The 19140-nt window shown below is 46.0% G+C and overlaps 1 protein-coding gene across 1 annotated transcript in view; it reads right to left on the bottom strand.

The window, feature by feature from the left end:
• Positions 1-19140, bottom strand: part of CPLANE1 (ciliogenesis and planar polarity effector complex subunit 1) — a 97413-nt gene that overhangs the window by 33568 nt on the left and 44705 nt on the right. The window contains exons 26-33 of the mRNA XM_056848167.1: positions 17259-17416; positions 16988-17142; positions 15483-15559; positions 14306-14388; positions 4713-4974; positions 3394-3684; positions 2529-3281; positions 1422-1591 (exon numbers count right to left, since the gene is read on the bottom strand). Of these exons, the coding sequence (XP_056704145.1) occupies positions 1422-1591; positions 2529-3281; positions 3394-3684; positions 4713-4974; positions 14306-14388; positions 15483-15559; positions 16988-17142; positions 17259-17416 (1949 nt within the window). The remainder of the gene's footprint in view (positions 1-1421; positions 1592-2528; positions 3282-3393; positions 3685-4712; positions 4975-14305; positions 14389-15482; positions 15560-16987; positions 17143-17258; positions 17417-19140) is intronic.

Below are 19140 nucleotides of genomic sequence, written 5' to 3'. Positions count from 1 at the left end.
GGTTATATATGTGGAGTATTCAAGATGTGGTTGTGAGATAGGCTTGAACAGTTCTTGCCCAGTCTTTCTAGGGGTCCATCTCCCCCCCCCCAACTTCTTGAAACTCTCTAAAGGTAAAGGTCCCCTTGTGCAAGCACCGGGTCATTCCTGACCCATGGGGTGACGTCACATCCCAACGTTTTCTAGGCAGACTTTGTTTATGAGGTGGTTTGCCATTCCCTTCCCCAGTCATCTTCCCTTTACCCCCAGCAAGCTGGGTACTCATTTTACTAACCTTGGAAGGATGGAAGGCTGAGTCAACCTTGAGCCGGCTACCTGAAACCAACTTCAGTTGGGATCAAACTCAGGTCGTGAGCAGAGCTTGGACTGCAGTACTGCAGCTTACCACTCTGCGCCACGGGGCTCTTTGAAACTCTCTAGGGTTAAGTAAAAGGTAAAGATAGTCCCCTGTGCAAGCATGGGTGACCCATGGGGTGACGTCACATCATGATGTTTACAAGGCAGACTATGTTTACGGGGTGGTTTGCCAGTGCCTTCCTGGTCATCTACATTTTACCCCCAGCAAGCTGGGTACTCGGAAGGATGGAAGGCTGAGTCAACCTTGAGCCGGCTACCTGAAACCGACTTCCAGCAGGATCAAACTCAGGTCGTGAGCAGAGCTCTCACTGCAGCACTGCAGCTTACCACTCTGCGCCAGGGGGGTTGAGAGTTGCTCTTAAAATAAAGAAACTCAAACAGAAACAAAACTGAAACTCAGCTTGGTCTGCTTGAAGTGAAATTTAGATCACACCATTTTCCTGAGACTGCTGCCCTTCCAGGTTGCTGTTAGCCCCAGCAGAGGAAGAGGATACTTTGCTCTCCCCCTTTCTCAGCATTGCAGCCCCAATCTACTATCAAGCTCTTGTGGCTGCTTTTTAAAATTAAATTACCCACCGGGCAATCCAAACATAGATTCCCAGGACAACACAGCCCTCCTAGTGTGGTACAACGTAATATGCAGTTCAGCCTCCAATTCACAGATATGCCCCTTTTCTGACTGTGGCAAGTGCATGGAAATTGACGATATGAAGAAGGAGAAGAAGAGTTGGTTTTTATATGCCGACTTTCTCTACCACTTAAGGGAGACTCAAACCGGCTTACAATCACCTTCCCTTCCCCTCCCCACAACAGACACCCTGGGAGGTAGGTGGGGCTGAGAGAGCTGTGACGTGCCCAAGGTCACCCAGCTGGCTTTGCGTGTAGGAGTGGGGGAACAAATCCAGTTCACTGGATTAGCCTCTGCCACTCATGTGGAGGAGTGGGGAATCAAAGCCGGTTCTCCAGATCAGAGTCCACCACTCCAAATCACCGCTTTTAACCACTACACCATGCTGGTTTCTGCTTTTCAGTAGGTATAATCAAAGGCTGCTGTTCGGCCTTACCTTGTTTTATTATTCCTGTCTTCTCTTGCTTCAAAGGGTTTCACGTTAGCTTTTAGTAACTGGATCTGTTTAGGATGGCCTTCGCATCCGATAAGCGGGGCTTGAACAATTTGCCGGCTTTGCTCAAACGCGATAAGATTCTGAAGCGGGATGAGTTTTGGTGTTTGAAACTGTTAAGGAGAGGAAACAGAACATGATAGTTATGAAACCAAACTTGCAGGACAATTGCGACAAGTAGAACAGATCTGTTACAGAAGTTCATATTTTGTTATTATAAAATGAAAGCAAAGAACTACAGGATGGATCCTCTTGCTCTGCTCCGTCAAGGTTGCTTCCACAACACGTACTTGGTCCAACTTTGCTACTGATGGGAAACTTCATGCTTCCACTCAGCATCATGGCGCTCTCATGCACTTCCTGCTTTCCCACTGGCTTCTTTGTGATCTTTCCTAAACCTGCTTTACTACTGTTATTTTGTTTTTGTTTTGAAAGATCACAGCAAAGCCAGGGTAGCTGCCGTGTAATGGGAAAAGCCGGATCTTCCCCAGTCCCACCCACACCGGTGCCATTTTTCCTACCCGTCCCCCACAGAGGCCATCCCCCCAGCACCTCTGGGGGGCTTCTGGGGAAGGATCAGGAATTGAGAAACTTTTCCTTTCAGATATATGCCTTCCCCCTTATATCTCTGCAATGAAAGGGGCTGGAATCTTCCTCTAAAAAAGAGAGAGAGAGAGAGAGCCTGGAACACATAGGAGCTTATCCAATTTGTCAATTAGCAATGTTATAAAAACCCTTAAAAAGTCCTCCAGTGGCATGGGGGGGAGAGGGGAAACCCACTTCATGGAAGCCCTGTTGCTACTGTGCTGAAACATCAGCTGCCACAGCAACAAAGACACCCTGAGGGCCTGCTGCCATACAGAAGCCACGTAAGGGCAGAGGCTTCTTTCACTGAAGGATAAGCCATTTTCCCCTGTGAAGGCTCCACACCAGCTGAAATAAGCAGTAGGATACAACAAAACATTTGGAACGTAAAGTACAGGAAGCAGTCAAGCTTAGAAATACACACTTAAAATATATATATTATTCATGTCTCAATAAATACATTACCTTGATGAGTGGAGGTAAATTAGTATAGAGTAATGGCATTTCTTTTTGCCATAAGGGGTTTCTGGAATCCATGGCCTTTGACGTCAATGTAACAGGACTTAAAAGCGAAGGATACCTGGACTGTGAAGAAGGCTTCAGGCACAGTAGGGGAATTTGAGCAAAATTTTCGTATGTTTTTTGCAAGGAAATTTCGTGGTCCACCAGTGGTTTTTCAGCCTTTAAATGTGAATGAAGATGGTCGGAAGGTGCCACGTTTTCCTTTCTTTCATATTCAGGCAGATGGAGATGTCTGGCAGGTCCTTCATGCATCACGTCTTGGCACTTGTTCCCCTCCTCTTGTGCTTGCCTTACAACTTCAGGATTAGGGTTCAATTTTAGGTACCCTGTCGATTCATTTTTGCGCAGTGGTGTCTGTGAACCTTGAGGATTCTCCGCCAGAGGAGGCGGGCCCCAGGCTTCTCGGGGTTGTGAGAATGATCTGCTGAAATCTTTTGGAAGTTTTACTGGGCAGATATTCAGTGCCTGGAACTGATAGCTTGGTTTAAGTTTAAGCAAAGGAAATCCATTTGCACTGTTTGAGGGTCTCACCAGTGGAATAAGCCTAGGGGTTTCTTTCGCATTAAGGGAAGCTGAGAGTAGGGGCAGTGGGCTGGGTGAAACCTGATGAAGCAAATCCTGAAAGGGTGGAATCATCCTTGTTCCAAACGACTGGCTCTCGGGTAACCTTGAAGCACCACCAGTTTGAGGAAAGTTCTACAAGAAAAAACAACATAATAGCGTTTCAATGAGACACACGATGCAGATAATTATGTCTAAAACCCCACATTATACCTTTTTTATTCTAAAAAGATGAATCTCTGCTTACTTGCACATTTTCACTATCGTTTTGATCAGGCAGAATGTTCTCTTCCCGAGGACTGGAGCTTTTCTTGTTAGAAAGTGAAGTGGTTTCTAGAGTGGGCATCTTTCTTTTTGCGGGACCATCTGCTGAATGCTCTGGGGGGCACCGATCAGTGTAAGTCCCTGCAGCATCTAAAGCCTGGCTCCTCCCCAAGTGAGAAGGCAGTGGCTGCTGCAAACGACGAGACACATCTGGCAGGCTGGCAAAGGAGGACCCCACCACTTGCATGAGGCTCATAAAGTTAATTTGCTGAAGCTAGAACAGAAACAAAAAACAGAGAAATGCACTAAAATGTGCACTGGCTAAAATCCAGACATAAAGTGTTTGTGGTTTGTAAGGATCATAAAACAGACAGCAACGGAAAGAGCACCCCTGCTCCACTGTCTGGCCCGTTCCTAGTCTAATACACTGTTTCTGGAAACCATCCAAAATTATTTCCTACATAGTGAGATCACGCAAAACTCTCTTTGAAGTTTTAATACCTTTATTTTGGTACGATGAAATTGGCAGCTGAATAATATCCTGCATTGTTCTAAGTATCCCTAACTTTATTATCCTTTCAAGACGACAGTTTTGGTTTGTATTACAAGTTAAGGATAGCAATTGCAGATTCAGAATTGTTACCCACTGGTCAGCTTTGGTTTTTTTCCTGAAGGCACATGATATACTAACAGCGAGATCCTAGGATATGTTTATCCAGAAATAAGATCCTTTGTTTTCAATGGGGCTTAATCCAAGGTAAGCATGCACTGGATTATAGCCCAAGTGTCTGACCTATAAACAACATCAATAAGAAATGACCAAGGAACCATAAGAAACCCTCTTTGAAGGAAAACAAGGCACAGGTGATGAATAAATAAAAAATAATGGAAGCACCACCAACAAACTGTCTTTAGTCTGGGGCCTCTGTCATTCCGGTAGCTCCACTGATGTTGGTGAACTATTCTAGCAGGATCTACAAGACAACTTGGAAGGCTTTAAGAGGGGAGTGGACACGTTCATGGAGGAGAGAAATATTCATGGCTACTAGTCAAAATGGATACTAGTTATGATGCCTACCTATTCTCTCCAGGATCAGAGGAGCATGCCTATTGTATTGGGTGCTTTGGAACACAGGCAGGACAATGCTGCCTCAGTCGTCTTGTTTGTGGGCTTCCTAGAGGCAACTGGTTGACCATTGTGTGGACTGACTGCTGGGCTTGATAGACTTTGGTCTGATCCAGCACGGCCTTTCTTATGTTCTTATGCATTTGCATTTATTTTGTTTTGTACAGCATTTTTACCTGAACCAGTTTAAACATTTCATCTTGAAGCATTTGCCTGACAGTATCTGAAATGTTTAATGGCTGTGGTGCTGGGTCTGCTGAAGCAACTTCTTCTTTCTTTGAACCAACAGGATTGCTAGGATGAACACTTGGCACGACAGTGAAAGATGGCTGATCTCTGGCATCAGCTTCTTCTTTCATTGAACCAACAGGACTGCTAGATTGAACACTTGACACAACAGTGAAAGATGGCTGGTCATCTGAGACTGAGATCTCTACACTGTAGAGACAAGGAGACAAAGACTTATGACTGATTGAAAACATTGACAAAACATTTCCAGATTTTCTACTTATCTATTCGTTTACAAAGTTTATATCCCGCACAAGGGCTGTCCAACAGTCTAACAATTTAAAACACACACAATATTATGACATTATAAAACCATTAAAATCAGCCCCTTCCAAACATATATCATTAAAACCATTTTTAAACATACAAAACAGTTAAAATACATAGAAAACATAAAAACATTCGTTAGGAAGGAGGGATCACTGAGCGAATGCCAAATGAAACAAAGAAGTCTTCACCTGCTGGTGAAAGATGGCAACAGAAGGCGACAGACAAATCTCCTGAAGAGAGAGTTTAAGAGCTTTGGCACCATGATCAAGAAGGCCCTCTCCCGGGTTGCCACTCGCCTGATCTTAGAAGGTGGGGGCACCTGAAGCAGGGTTTCCAACAATGACCTTGTCAAGATATAATTGTCAAGCATATAGAAGGGCAAGGCCTGCTCAGCAAAACACAACATGGCTTCTGCCAAGGAAGGTCCTGTCTCACTAACCTAGTAGAGTTTTTTGAAAGTGTCAATAAGCATCTGGACAAGAATGACCCTCTGGACACTGTGTATTTGGATTTCCAAAAGGCTTTTGACAAAGTCCCCCACTAAAGACTGCTAAGCAAACTTCAAAAACTTGGGATAAGAGGACAAGTCCTCTTATGGATTGAGAGCTGGCTGAAAAATAGGAAGCAGAGAGTAGGAATCAATGGTCAGTTCTCACAATGGAGAGATGTGAGCAGTGGGGTCCCTCAGGGATCTGTGTTGGGACCGGTGCTTTTCAACCTGTTCACCAATGACCTGGAGTTGGGGGCAAACAGCAAGGTGGCCAAGTTTGCAGATGACACCAAATTATTTAGGGTGGTTAAAACAAAATTGGACCATGAAGAGCTCCAAAAGGATGACTACAAACTGGAAGAATGGGCATTAAAAGAGCAAATGAGATTCAATGTGAGCAAGTGTAAAGTGATGCATACTGGGGCAAAGAATCCCAACTTCACATATACACTGATGGGATCTGAGCTGGCAGTGACAGACAAAGAAAGGGATCTTGGGGTGGTAGTGGATCGCTCGATGAAGATGTCAACCCAGTGTGCCGCTGCTGTGAAAAAGGCAAATTCCATGCTGGCCATAATTAGATAAGGAATAGAGAATAAAATTGCTTCTATCATACTGCCCTTATACAACTCTATGATGAGATCACATTTGGAATACTGTGTACAGTTCTGGTCACCACACCTGTAAAAGGATATTGCAGAGCTTTGTAAGGTGCAGAAAAGAGCAACCAAAATGATCAGGGGGCTAGAGCAACTGCCCTATAAGATGTGGTTAAAATGCTTAGGACTGTTTAGCTTAGAAAAAAGGTGGGTAAGGGAAGACACGATAGAGGTCTATAAAATTATGCATAGTGTGGAGACAGTAGACAGGGAGAAGCTTTTCTCCTTCTCTCATAATACTAGAACACGGAGTCATCTGCTGAAGCTGAAGGATGAGAGATTCAAAACAGACAAAAGGAAGTATTTTTTCAAACAATGTATAGTTAATTTGTGGAACTCCCTGCCCCAGGATGTGGTGATGGTCACCAACTTAGAAGGCTTTAAGAGGGAAGTGGAAATGTATATGGAGGATAGGGCTATCCACTGCTACTAGTAAAAATGGATACTAGTCATAATGCGTACATATTCTCTCCAGTATCAAAGGAGTATGCCTAGGTGCTGTGGAACACAGGCAGAAGAATGCTGCTTCAGCTGTCTATTCTCTCCAGGATCAGAGGAGCATGCCTATTATATTAGGTGCTTCGGAACACAGGCAGGATAATGCTGCCTCAGCTGTCTTATTTTTGGGCTTCCTAGAAGCACCTGGTTGCCACTGTGTGAACAGACTGCTGGACATGATGGGCTTTGGTCTGATCCAGCATGGTTTTTATGTTCTTTCCTTGCCTTAGCTTGCCTGCCTGCCTTTTTCCAATTCACCTCCAGTAACTGAAGTGAAACTGCAGTGGCAATTTTGGATTACCAGAGTTGTCAAGGCAATTGAAAATGACTGCCAAGATCTCATGAGGAAATATCTCTCTCCCACTTTACTGTTTTACAATTTAAAGATTTTGTTTCTGCAAACCTGGGGATTCCCCCAAGTTTGCAGAAAGATCTCCCTCGTTTGTACATGGCCCAAATCTGTGGATTTAATGATCCCCAGCTAGGGCCATGTCCAAAATTAGATTTAATGATACTGCAAATAAGCTTTGTACAATACAAATATACGGCTATTAGTTTTAATTAAATTGGACAACTCTGAAATTGATAGATAGTATCTGACAGTGGGCACAAGCTTTTCAAGAGAAAATATATCATTGTTAATTGTACTTCATCTGATCATATGAAATGGCCACCAGACTGCATTACGGACACAAACAAGATCAACTTTGTTTCACTTACCTAAGAGTTTCTGCCTTCATTTCAGGAACGAATGAACAAGGATTGTCATTAGGAATTGCCCCACGTGTAGTACTTGCAATAAAAGAGAAAGATATGTGAGACCCTTTCTATCTTGATTTGAATACATTAATTGTTTTAAAGATTGTTATGTCAAATTAAAGAAGCGTTACTTACAGTGCAAAGAAATCATTCTGTCACATTACGATAGCATTTTAACTTATAAAGCAACACTGTTAACCTAGATCACAACCGTTGGTTGTTTACATTTGGTCTCCATAGCTATTAAGCAAATAACTGAAGCAGAAGCATTTAAATTATTCAGATAACTCACACAAATGCAAGGCATTAGATGCTTAGCCAAAATAAATGCAACAATTTAATTTGCCAAAAATCACAAAATACAAAGGAATGGAACTATTAAGAAATAATGCTGCTGAATGAAGAAAAGAGAAACACAATAACCTGTAGTAAAGCAGCAGGACTGATTGGTAGTTCTGCAAAATTCTGCCACTGTGATATGAGAACAACAAAGAGACCACAAATGTACTTGAAGCTTTGCTCTTTCAGGCTGGTGACATGTGCCAATAAAACATGAACAAAAAAAGGCAGTCTGAAATACCAACCCTCGGTACTCAGTTTTACTGACTGAAATAAGAATATTAATTGTCAGCAAACAGAAAGTAGAAATAAACAATCTGGCAATAATTTTTAATGCTTAAACCTCGAAGTTTCAAGAAGAAACTGTAAGATTAAGAATTTTTTATATGAACTGGAACAAATGTATTTATTTTTATTTTCTCAATGGGGACCTAAAACGTCTTACAACACTGTTCTCCTCTCCTTGTTCTCCATTTTATCCTCATAACAGCAAGCCTGTGGAGTAGTTTACACTGAGAGAGACTGGCCCAAAGTCATGCAGCAAGCTTCCCTGGCAGAGTGTATCTCTGGCTTTTGCTGAGGATGTCTTAACTATTATTGTCAGCTGCCTTGGACCAAGAGGAAAGGCAGGACACGGAGCCTTGGCTTACCTGTGAGGGCTCCTTCTTCTCTGAGGGAAGAGGACATCTTATGAGCGGGTGTTTCCGTTCCTATTCTCAGGGATAGGCAGGTTCTTTAGAATTTTTTTAACTTCCTGTCCCGCACCGGAAACGCCCTCCCAGTTCGAGGACTTCCAAAGTAAGGATAACAGGAAAGAAAGAAGAAACATGTAACAATAACAAATAACATTAATCATGTAATACCAGGAACAGCAATGGAGACAAGCGTTAAATCTAACGCCGCTATGAAACTGTTTTAACTGTTGCATAACCGGCGTCAATATACAAACAACATGGCATGTTAAGACTTGGGAAAGAACATCAGGAAGAAGAAAATGGCTGCAGTGGCGAGTATTTCTGACAATGCGCTTCTCTTGGTGCTTGACTGGCGCTCTGTCTTCGCCCTGGGTGGGCAAGATGACCTCTTCCCTCAGAGAAGAAGGAGCCCTCACAGGTAAGCCAGGGCTCCGTTCTCTTCTCTGAGGATCACAGGACATCTTATGAGCGGGATGTTTAATAGCTGTCAATTCTGGGTGGGGTCAAGCACCTTTCGCCACCTGCTGCAGGACTCTTCTTCCAAAGGACGCGTCCGCCGACGCATAAGTGTAGTATCGCACGAAAGTGGAAGGGGTCGTCCAAGTGGCCGCTTTGCATATCTCCTCTGTTGAAGCGTGCGTATCAAATGCTGCTGAAGTGGCCGCACTACGCGTCGAATGAGCAGTTATTCCCTGCGGGCAGGGGACATGGGCATGCTGGTAACAAAGCTGTAAACACTGTTTGATACATTTGCTTATAGAAGTAGTTGACATCTTCAGACCTTTATTTGGGGGAGATATAGAAATGAAAAGCGATTCCGATCGTCTGAATGCTTTAGTGCGTTTTAAATAAATTCGAAGTGCTCTTCTCACATCCAAGTTGTGCCAGTCTTTTTCTTTTGGGTGATTTGGTTTTGGACAGAAGGAAGGTAACACCAGTTCCTGCTGTTTGTGAAAACTAGTGTTTACCTTTGGAACAAAGGTGGGGTCCGGTCGAAGGACAACTTTGTCTGCATGAAACACACAGAAGCTATCTCTAGAGGAAAGTGCCCTTAATTCCGAAACCCTTCTGGCTGAGGTAATTGCAACCAAAAATAGAACCTTCATGCGCAGAAAGGATAATGGCAACTCCTTTAGTGGCTCGAAAGGAGGCTTGGTTAAGGCTTTTAGCACCACATTTAGACGCCACGTCGGAAATCTATGCAGGGTCGGAGGAGACAGGTATGTAACTCCCTTCAGGAGGGTAACAATATGTGGGTGTCGGGAAGTGACGTATCCATCAAGATGGGTAATTACCGTGGCAATTGCTGCAACCTGTCTACGTAAAGTGGAGGCTTTTAAGTGTAAGTCTACGCCATCCTGTAAGGAGTGGAGATACTTAGAGGATCCAGATGTTTTCTACAACACCAGCGGACGAAGGCTTTCCACGTAAAATTATATATACATTTAGTTGACAATTTTCTTGCCTCCAGCATGGTGGATACCACTTCTGTGGAATATCCCAGGTTCAGCATCCGCTGCCTTTCAAGTCCCAGGCGGTCAGTTTTAACCACGGCGAATCCGGATGCAGAATGGGCCCTTGGTGAAGTAGGTCCTCTGTCACTGGTAGTTCCCACGGCTGTTGAGTGGACAGTTGCCGTAGTGCAGGGAACCAGGGGCGCCTGGGCCAGTGCGGGGCGATCAACACCACGTGAGCCCTTTCCATCCTGATTTTTCTTAGGACTTTTGGCAGAATTGGGAGAGGCGGGAAGGCATAAAGTTTTTCCTTCGGCCAAGGGGCTTCCAGGGCATCTGTCCCTTCTGCTTCGTGGTCTTCGAACCTTGAGAAGAACCTTTTTAGCTGTCGATTTTTTGACGAGGCGAAAAGGTCCACTGTTGGTCTGCCGAACCTCATGAGGACGAGAAGACGTCCCTGTTCAGGGACCAGTCTCCTTCGTCCACTTAATGCCTGCTCAGCCAATCCGCTTGTGAGTTTAGGACGCCCTGGATGTGCTCTGCTTTTATGGAGGCTAGGTGAACCTCGGCCCAGTTGAGGATGCGTAGGGACTCCGCGTGGAGGGAGGAGGAACGAGACCCTCCTTGCCTGTTTAGATGAGCCCTGGCGGAGACGTTGTCCGTTCTCACCAGAATATGTTGTTCCTCTACTAGTGGTTGGAATTTGAGGAGGGCTTTGTGGATCGCCCTCAGTTCCAATCTGTTGATGTGCATATGAGATTCTGCCTGGTTCCACCGACCCTGGGCAATGTGTTGTTGGAGGGTAGCCCCCCATCCCAGTAGACTCGCGTCAGTAAATAACTGGATCGATGAGTCCCTGATGTTAGGAAGGCCTTGGGACAGATTGGGCCCCTTGGTCCACCATCGTAGGCTGTCCTTGACCTGGTCCGTGAGCACGAGGCATGGATTCTTTTTCTGTATAATTTGCATCTGAAAGGTTTCAAGAACCATTGAAGTGCTCTCATGTGAAGTCGAGTCCATGGTACCATGTCTATGCACGCAACCATGAGGCCTTGGGAGTCTTACTAGAGTCGAGAGTCCAGTCGATTTGGAGGCTCTGGTGGTCTTGGCCAGTGTCCTCAGGGTGATGATTTTGTCCTTGGGAAGGAACAACTTGTTCTGCGTCGTGTCTATGATTGCACCCAGATGATGTATCGACTGGGTAGGAGAGGTAAGGCTCTTGTCCATGTTCACAACAAAGCCGTGATGTGTCAGGGTTTGGATGACCGTCTGTGTGTGGTCTCTCGCTAACGACTCCGAGGGGGCACTCACCAAGATGTCGTCCAAGTAGGGGAAAATGTGAATCCCCTGCTCTCTCAAGATCGCCACGAGGTTGACCAGGACCTTGGAGAAGACCCTCGGAGCTGACGTCAGACCGAAGGGTAGTGCCCTGAACTGTAGGTGAGACTGGCCATGAGTGAACCGAAGGTACTTGTGGTGAGATGGATGAATCATGATGTGCAGGTACGCTTCTTTTAAATCTATGGATGTTAGGAAGGCTTGAGGACGAAGGGCCTCCACTATGGATATGAGTGTTTCCATTCTGAAGTGCTTCTTGAGAACAAATCGGTTGAGGAATTTCAGATCCAAAATGGCTCTCCAGTCTCCGTTTCCTTTTGGCACCGTGAAAAAGAAGGAGTAAATCCCGGTGCATCTCTCTGAGTCTGGGACGTGTTCTATGGCTTGTATGTCCAACAGGTGTTGAACTGCTGCTTGAGTCCTTAAGGCTTTTTCTTGGTTGCGGGGAATTGGAGAAACCAGGTAACGATTTGGGGGAAAGGCTTGAAATTCTATTTTGTATCCATGACAGATCAGTTGCCGTGTACAGTTGTCTGTTGCAGAGGGGTTCCATGCTGTTGCGAATAGATGTAGTCGCCCCCCCACTGGGGCCAAGCTGGAGTCATTGTTTTCTCTGCTTGTCCCCGAATCTTGATGATTTGTCAGGTCCTTGCCCACTGAAAGAAGCAACTTTTCCAAACCTGAAGCCTTTTTTAAAAGAACCCTGTCCGGAATTCCAGGAGGATCTTCTGCCATCTGATCTAGGTCGTGCCAGGAAATGTGACGTTCTGAAGGGTCGAAAGAAATGCGAAAAGGATGGCTTCCCATCCTTTTTAATGTACTTGGGCAGTGCTTTCTTTTTGTCCTTGGTTTCCACAAGGATGTCATCAAGTTTGGGACCAAACAGCTTGCCACCTTCAAATGGGTACCCCAACAGTATGGCTTTGGCCGACCAGGATCTGATCCAAGCGGCCCTCCGGCCGCAGAGGATGCTGCTAGGGACCTAGCAGAGAAGGACAAGGAGTCCAGGGTAGCATCTGCCATGAAGTTAGAGGCGTTTAAAAGACGCTTTAGACCGTCTAAAATCCTTCTATTACCTGGGGGAAGTAAGTCAATAATTTTCCTAATCCACATGATGCTGGCTCTGGCTACCAATGCAGATGTGGCTGACGCTTGGATGGACAATGCGGCGGCTTCATGCGCCTTCTTGGCGGCATAATCGATCTTTCTATCCAGTGGGTCCTTAATACTGCCAGCTCCATCCTCTGAGATTAAGCCTGAGGACTGGAGGTCTGTCACGGGGGCTTCCACTAAGGGAACCTGCAGGAGATTCATGGCCCTAGGCTCCAAGGTGTATAGCTTTTTAATTGAAGCTGGCACCTGCTTGCTGGACATAGGCTTTTGCCATTCTGACTTGACCAAATCTTCAAAGTATTCAGGAAAGGGAACTGAATATGACTTAGTCTGTAGCCGAGTAAAGAACTCCTTTGAGCCCCTAAACCTGGCCTTGCTTTTAATAGCCTCTTGTGTCTTCATCTTCATGAAGATCAAGGGCTGACATAACTTTACAAAGGAAATGCTGATAATCTTCCCCAGCAAACAATCGTGGATGAGACTCCTGGGTTGTCTCCCCCCCCTTCTTTCTCCTCTCCAGAGGAAAATTCCCCTTCCTCTCTTTCGTCCTCTTCCCCGGAAGAAAAATGCTGACTAGTGGCCTTTTCCAGGTGGGGTGGTTGGGACCTCCCAGCTGCCCTAGATTGCCCGGCAGAGCTGGGACCCTGGATTGCTAGCTCTAAGCGAAGTGAGCTTCTGGAAGGGGAGGAGGCTCTAGAGCTGGAAGGGCCCCTGGAAGACATTTCCCCCAGAGGAGCGAATTCTTCCCTTATCGCCCTGCGCATAAGCTCTAACATCCCCTGCTCGCTTGTCCCCCCCCCCCCCGCCGATAGGTTGGAAAGAGGAAGGTGCACAATACCGGGTCCGACGTCCGTAGTAGAGCTGTCTGCGGAGCCAACATTACGGAGTGGCTGATCTCCTTCACCCTCGTCACCCACCAGGGACGAACGGGGAGGTTCGGCGGCCATCTTGTCTGGGCGCGACTGTTTCGCGCCATTTTTCTCCGCTCCTTCTGAGTGCTTCCTTTTCGGCCGATTTGCTGCCGCCCCCGCCGCGGGCCCCCGCCGCGGTTTCCCGTCGCTCACCCCAGCCGCTTTATTCTGGCGGGAAGGCAAGAGCTCCGTGGTGACCGCCTCATCTCGCGACAGGAGCTCCTCTCCGGAGAACTCCTCGCTTGCCGCCATTTTCCGGGTGAGGGGAACAAATGGAAAGGCACGGGAGGGAAGTCGAACGGGGCGGAAAAGCTGAGGACAAGGGAGCGGACTGACCAAGATGGGGGGGGGAATGAGAAGGAGGGAGGGGGGAAATGCACAAGAAGGAGTAGAAAGGTTTGAATTCCAAAATAGCTGCGGAGCGCGCTGGCGAAGCTGCTCTTCCCTCTGAAGCAGGAATAGAACTGGGAGAGCGTTTCCGGTGCGGGACAGGAAGTTAAAAAAATTCTAAAGAACCTGCCTATCCCTGAGAATAGGAACGGAAACACCCGCTCATAAGATGTCCTCTGATCCTCAGAGAATAAATATTTCAATCAATCAATCAATCAATCAATCAATATAAACAAACAGGGAAGTATTTGGGAAGGAAAATCTCTTAGTACACCCAGTTCAGTGTGCACATTGCCTACAAGGCTTTTTCACAGACCCAAACTTAAGGAATAGTAACATAAAAAAGAGCCTCAGGTTAGTCTCAAAGTACCAAGAACATGGTAAAAAGTTATCTTTGGGTGACTGTCTGTTTCTGCTGGTTCATTGTTTTTAAAACACCAAGTTCGTATTATATGTAAAAATCAAATGAGGCTAATAAAGCTGGATTGCACTCAGGTAAGAAAACACACATCATAAATTAGCTGGTACAATATCACTGCTAAAATAGATATGCCGTTTATCTCACCCGTTTATGTTGGTCATTTCCCCTTCCAACATTTCCATTAATGGTTCTGCCTGTGGGCATTCTTCACTTGATGAAGAAAGTTGCTGCAATTTTTAAAAAAGCATTTTAAGTGTCTTCAACTGTTCGTCAGCCACCTTGAGTCCTTATATTAGGGTGAAAAGTCAAGCTTACAAATATTTTAATATTCATTTTAATACATAAATAGGACATCATACACTAGACTCATTGGACGCCTGCGGGGGTTGTCTAGAACAACCTGAGCCATCCCTGATGCGCCAAATTTTTGGAGTGACCCAGGGGACTGGGGCATGCTTGAGCTCAACTTGCCAAATTACGAGCCTGTTGCTACTTGGATTAGTTTTCCTTTTTGGCTCTGGACTGAAAATAGAACTTTGAGATATAAAAATAATGCCTGGTACTTCATTTTCAGATGTAACTTTGTTTGGCTTTGTGGGAGTTCTCCATTCAGTTTCCTCTAAGACATCCTTAAATATTTCCCCACGCTTTTTTTTGCACAGGGAAGGCATTCGATGAGGCTAGCCTTTGATCCGACATCTACGTTTTAGCGCTTCAAACATCTGTTCCTCCTAAACCTGTACAAAGAACTATGTAAAATAAGACCACCATGATAGCTGTCTCCTGAGTTGACATGTTAACCCTCTTCTTCAGGTATTTATTTCTGGGGAGACCTCAGCTGTCAGATCCTCGTACCAATACTTCAGCAATCACTTAAGGCAGATTCTGCACTGAAAAGGCCAATCCCTTACTAGATTTTCAATGCATTTAATCCCTTGTGGAGTCATCGGCAACTACATAGACTGCTGCCATGAGTTCAGGGCTTCCCCTATGTTATTCACAAATGGCACTGGAAAGGACTCCACTATCTCTCTCTGACAATTTGTAAAGCTTTCTAATTATTTTTCAAAGCCTTGGAACCAAGTATGACTGACACCTCCCCATTCTTGAAAATGTATTAGGAGATCTTTGACCCTATTGAGGAGGCAATCCTATGCATTCCCTTCTTCTTGGCCAGACAGCTGCTGTCAAAGCGAGTGATTCGCCAAGCAGTCTGAGAATGTATGAAGTCCCCTGACTGTGCTGCCCTTCTCCCCTGATTAGTGTCATACTGGGGGCTGACTTCAGATGTGGATTCTTTGTCCACTTGATAGCAACTTGCCTTTTTCGGTTGAACTGACTTAATGCTGACAGAAATGGTGGGACTCCTTGAAGCTGCAAATGGTTCTTCGGAGAACTCTAAAGAATTAAAAGGAACTTAATATGAGAAACCACATTTCTAAGGGGATGGATCCCTTCCCCACCCATTCCCCTGCTGCTATATGCAGGGATGCAATGTCCTCTAAGAGCGTTTATATACTTAAGTCAGTGGCTCTTACAGTGCGTTCCTGAAGGGGAGGAATGCTCTTAGGAGCCGGTGTAACTCCTACGCCAGCATCCATGCCACTTGTGCCATGCAAACTGGCACAGATGTCGGTGTTGGGCCACTTACTCTGGCCCCCTTGGACTATGGCGGCAGCGCAGAGCTCAGGCACCGGCAGGGCCTCCCACCAGCATTCTCCCGGTGCACATCCCCACACCAGCATCCTGGGAGGTGTTCCCGGGGTGTTCTGGGGAGCAGAGCTGTCGTCAGGCATCTTCCAAACCCCTTTCACCCTGGGAATGCCTCTCGGGATGGTGGCGGTCCTGCACCACCTTTTTTGGTGGCACAAGCCCGCTTTCCCCTTTTTTCCTGTTTTTCCTTTTGGAAAAAAAGCTTTTTTCCCCTCTGCGGCGGCCAAGAAGCCTCTGAGGAGGCTTCTCGGTGGCGTCGTCCCGGCTGCAACGGTTCGCCCTCCCCCCGCCCCAGGAATGCACTGTAAAACTGATACATTAAGAACCATATTCTGACATGACTTGCAGTTTGCAGGACTCCCACGTTTCTTTCTCCCACGTCGGAGGATACTTGAAAAGCCCCCCGAATTAAAACTCAACCATTGTATTTGCCTCCGTGGTAGTAATCTAACAACAGTATGTGCTACACCCCGTAGCAGCATAATGCATACAGTCAAGAATTTCTGTGAAATTTCCTTTCAGTTTGCACTGTTGAAAAGATAAAACTGCAATGGAACAGCATGCTGCCTTTTCAGCATATGACAGGAACTTCACAAATTTCCAGCTGTTTACCATTTTCCCATTTTCATCTTACTTTCAAGGACCGCACAAAAGTGGACCAGATATAAGTACTGCATTGATAGATAGCTTGAAGGGCAGTGGAAATATTGATAAAGGATTTAGAAAGATCATTAATTAAACAAATTTCCAGTTTGATATGAAAGGTTAGTTCAAAACGAATCCCCTAGAAGACTGATTATACTCTATGTATGTGAATGAATATGTTATGTGTGGGGTTTTTTTGAAAATTTTTAATAAAAAATATATTTTTTTAAAAAGCGCACCAGATCTTCCATTTAAGAACAACTGGCTTAGGCTTTAATTAGGAGAGGCTAAATATGAAACTGTGGGAAAATTGATTTTTGTGAGATTCCAGCACCAGTAATGGATAAACAGGCATTTTTAACAGGAGGTCATGGTACTGAATCGAACATGTAAAGACTAATCTTAATTCCATGTGTATCTGCACAGAGGTTACTGAAAATCTGTATTGTTTTAATTAATTTAAATAACCATTTTCAGACGTCACGTTTCCTTCATCTGGTAGGCATCCTCCCACTTCTATCAGACCTTCAACAAAATCTCCTCCTCCATTCTTTGTGTCATGTATTACAGAATGATCCTTGAAATCAATTTCTTTCTTCTCAGGCTGCTTTTCATGGGTACTCCTGTATGTTGTAAAAGATTACAAAAATTACAGACCTCAAATCCCTTTTTCATGTAATTGCTAGCTTCTTCCTGCTTTTCTCAACTCCTACACCAAAGTGAGCATTCAGTTATTTACCCTGAAGTCCTTTCATAAGGTTCACAATAAGCATTTCTGCCTCGGACACCAACTGGCGTGTCGACTGATGGAGAATAGCCCGTATCCACACTACTTTCTTTCTCTAGTTTGGACGGAACACCTGAAGAACGGGTACTTGCACATGGTTTCCTAGGATTCTGAAAAATAACCACATAAGGCTTATATGTTAAAAAACATAACCCACAATAATACGTCTTTTCTAATGTCGCTGCAGCATTGCCCCTCAGCACATCAGCGTGGATCCAAGCAAGGGAGATTCACTGGCCAAAGGAAGATCCTGCACAGGCAGCCAATCCTCACCTGCATTTTGAGGGACATCTAGTGTCACTGGCTGAAGGAGATATCTTTAAGATCAAATGTGATGGATTTGCCCTGATCAAATTATTTAATTAGACTACATCTTAAATAATTTCTCCTGGATCTTAGTATGGCAAATTCAACAAGTTTTTCTTTTTCAAGAAGTCTGCCTCTGGGTTGTTCTGTTTTGATGTATTAAACTTGTTTGGAAAACAAATGCAAACCATGGCTTTGATCCTGATAAAAATTGACTTCCATGCCCCCCACCCCCACTGCAGCCCAAAATGCCCCCCAAGGCTGCTCCTGGGGATAGGGACCCCAAGGAATAGCAATGAGGGGGGAGTTGGAATTCTGCAACAGGAAGGCAAAAATTACCCCCTCTGCAGAAATGATTGCTGGGATCCATCCAATAGCCAGATTTTTCAACTGCTGGCCACTGCAATCCCTAGACAATTTAGAAAGATTGCTGGCAGAACAAGTGGCCAAGAAAGGGAGCTTCTTCCCTGCCCCCTCCACAGACTAGCCACAAAATCAGGATGTAATTAGAAAGATTACACACAAAGACTTCTCTTAAATAAATACCATAGCCCTAGTCTCTCTCAAGTCTTCAGGAACGTCAAAATGCTTCACAGCAAGAACTCCTGAATTCTTGGAATGTTTGTTATTTCCTAGCAACAGCTTTACAGGCAAGTTGATTATTTAACAGTCTATGTTTTCCTTGGCACTCAGCCAAAGAGTAAATATGCTAAACGAACGACAACAAAAATCCATGATTGTTTTTGCTATAAGTATCTCCAATCAGTGTGTTACTATACTACAACAGACCCAACTATGACGTGTATCTAAAATACCATATATACTCGCGTATAAGCCGAGTTTTTCAGCCCCAAAAATGGGCTTATACGCGAGTCAATACGGGGGAGGGAGGAGGGAAGGATGGCTGCCCAAGGCCCCCCCGGCCCCCGCCGCCATTTTTCCCGGGCGGGAGGGGCCATGGGCAGCCATCCTGCAGCTGCAGGAAGGCTGCCCCGGCCCTTCCCGCCCCCCCCGCCATTTATTTCGGGTGGGAGGGGCCTTGGGCAGCCTCCTGCAGCCGCAGGATGGCTGCCCAAGGCCCCCCCGGCCCCCGCCGCCATTTTTCCCGGGCGGGAGGGGCCATGGGCAGCCATCCTGCAGCTGCAGGAAGGCTGCCCCGGCCCTTCCCCCCCCGCCATTTATTTCGGGCGGGAGGGGCCTTGGGCAGCCTCTTGCAGCCGCAGGATGGCTGCCCAAGGCCCCCCCGGCCCCCGCCGCCATTTTTCCCGGGCGGGAGGGGCCATGGGCAGCCATCCTGCAGCTGCAGGAAGGCTGCCCCGGCCCTTCCCCCCCCCGCCATTTATTTCGGGCGGGAGGGGCCTTGGGCAGCCTCTTGCAGCCGCAGGATGGCTGCCCAAGGCCCCCCCGGCCCCCGCCGCCATTTTTCCCGGGCGGGAGGGGCCATGGGCAGCCATCCTGCAGCTGCAGGAAGGCTGCCCCGGCCCTTCCCGCCCCCCCCACCATTTATTTCGGGCGGGAGGGGCCTTGG

The sequence above is a fragment of the Euleptes europaea genome, chromosome 4 (genome assembly GCF_029931775.1).
Source record: "Euleptes europaea isolate rEulEur1 chromosome 4, rEulEur1.hap1, whole genome shotgun sequence".
Lineage (NCBI taxonomy): Eukaryota > Metazoa > Chordata > Lepidosauria > Squamata > Sphaerodactylidae > Euleptes > Euleptes europaea.
This window is presented reverse-complemented; position numbering and strand designations above follow the sequence as displayed.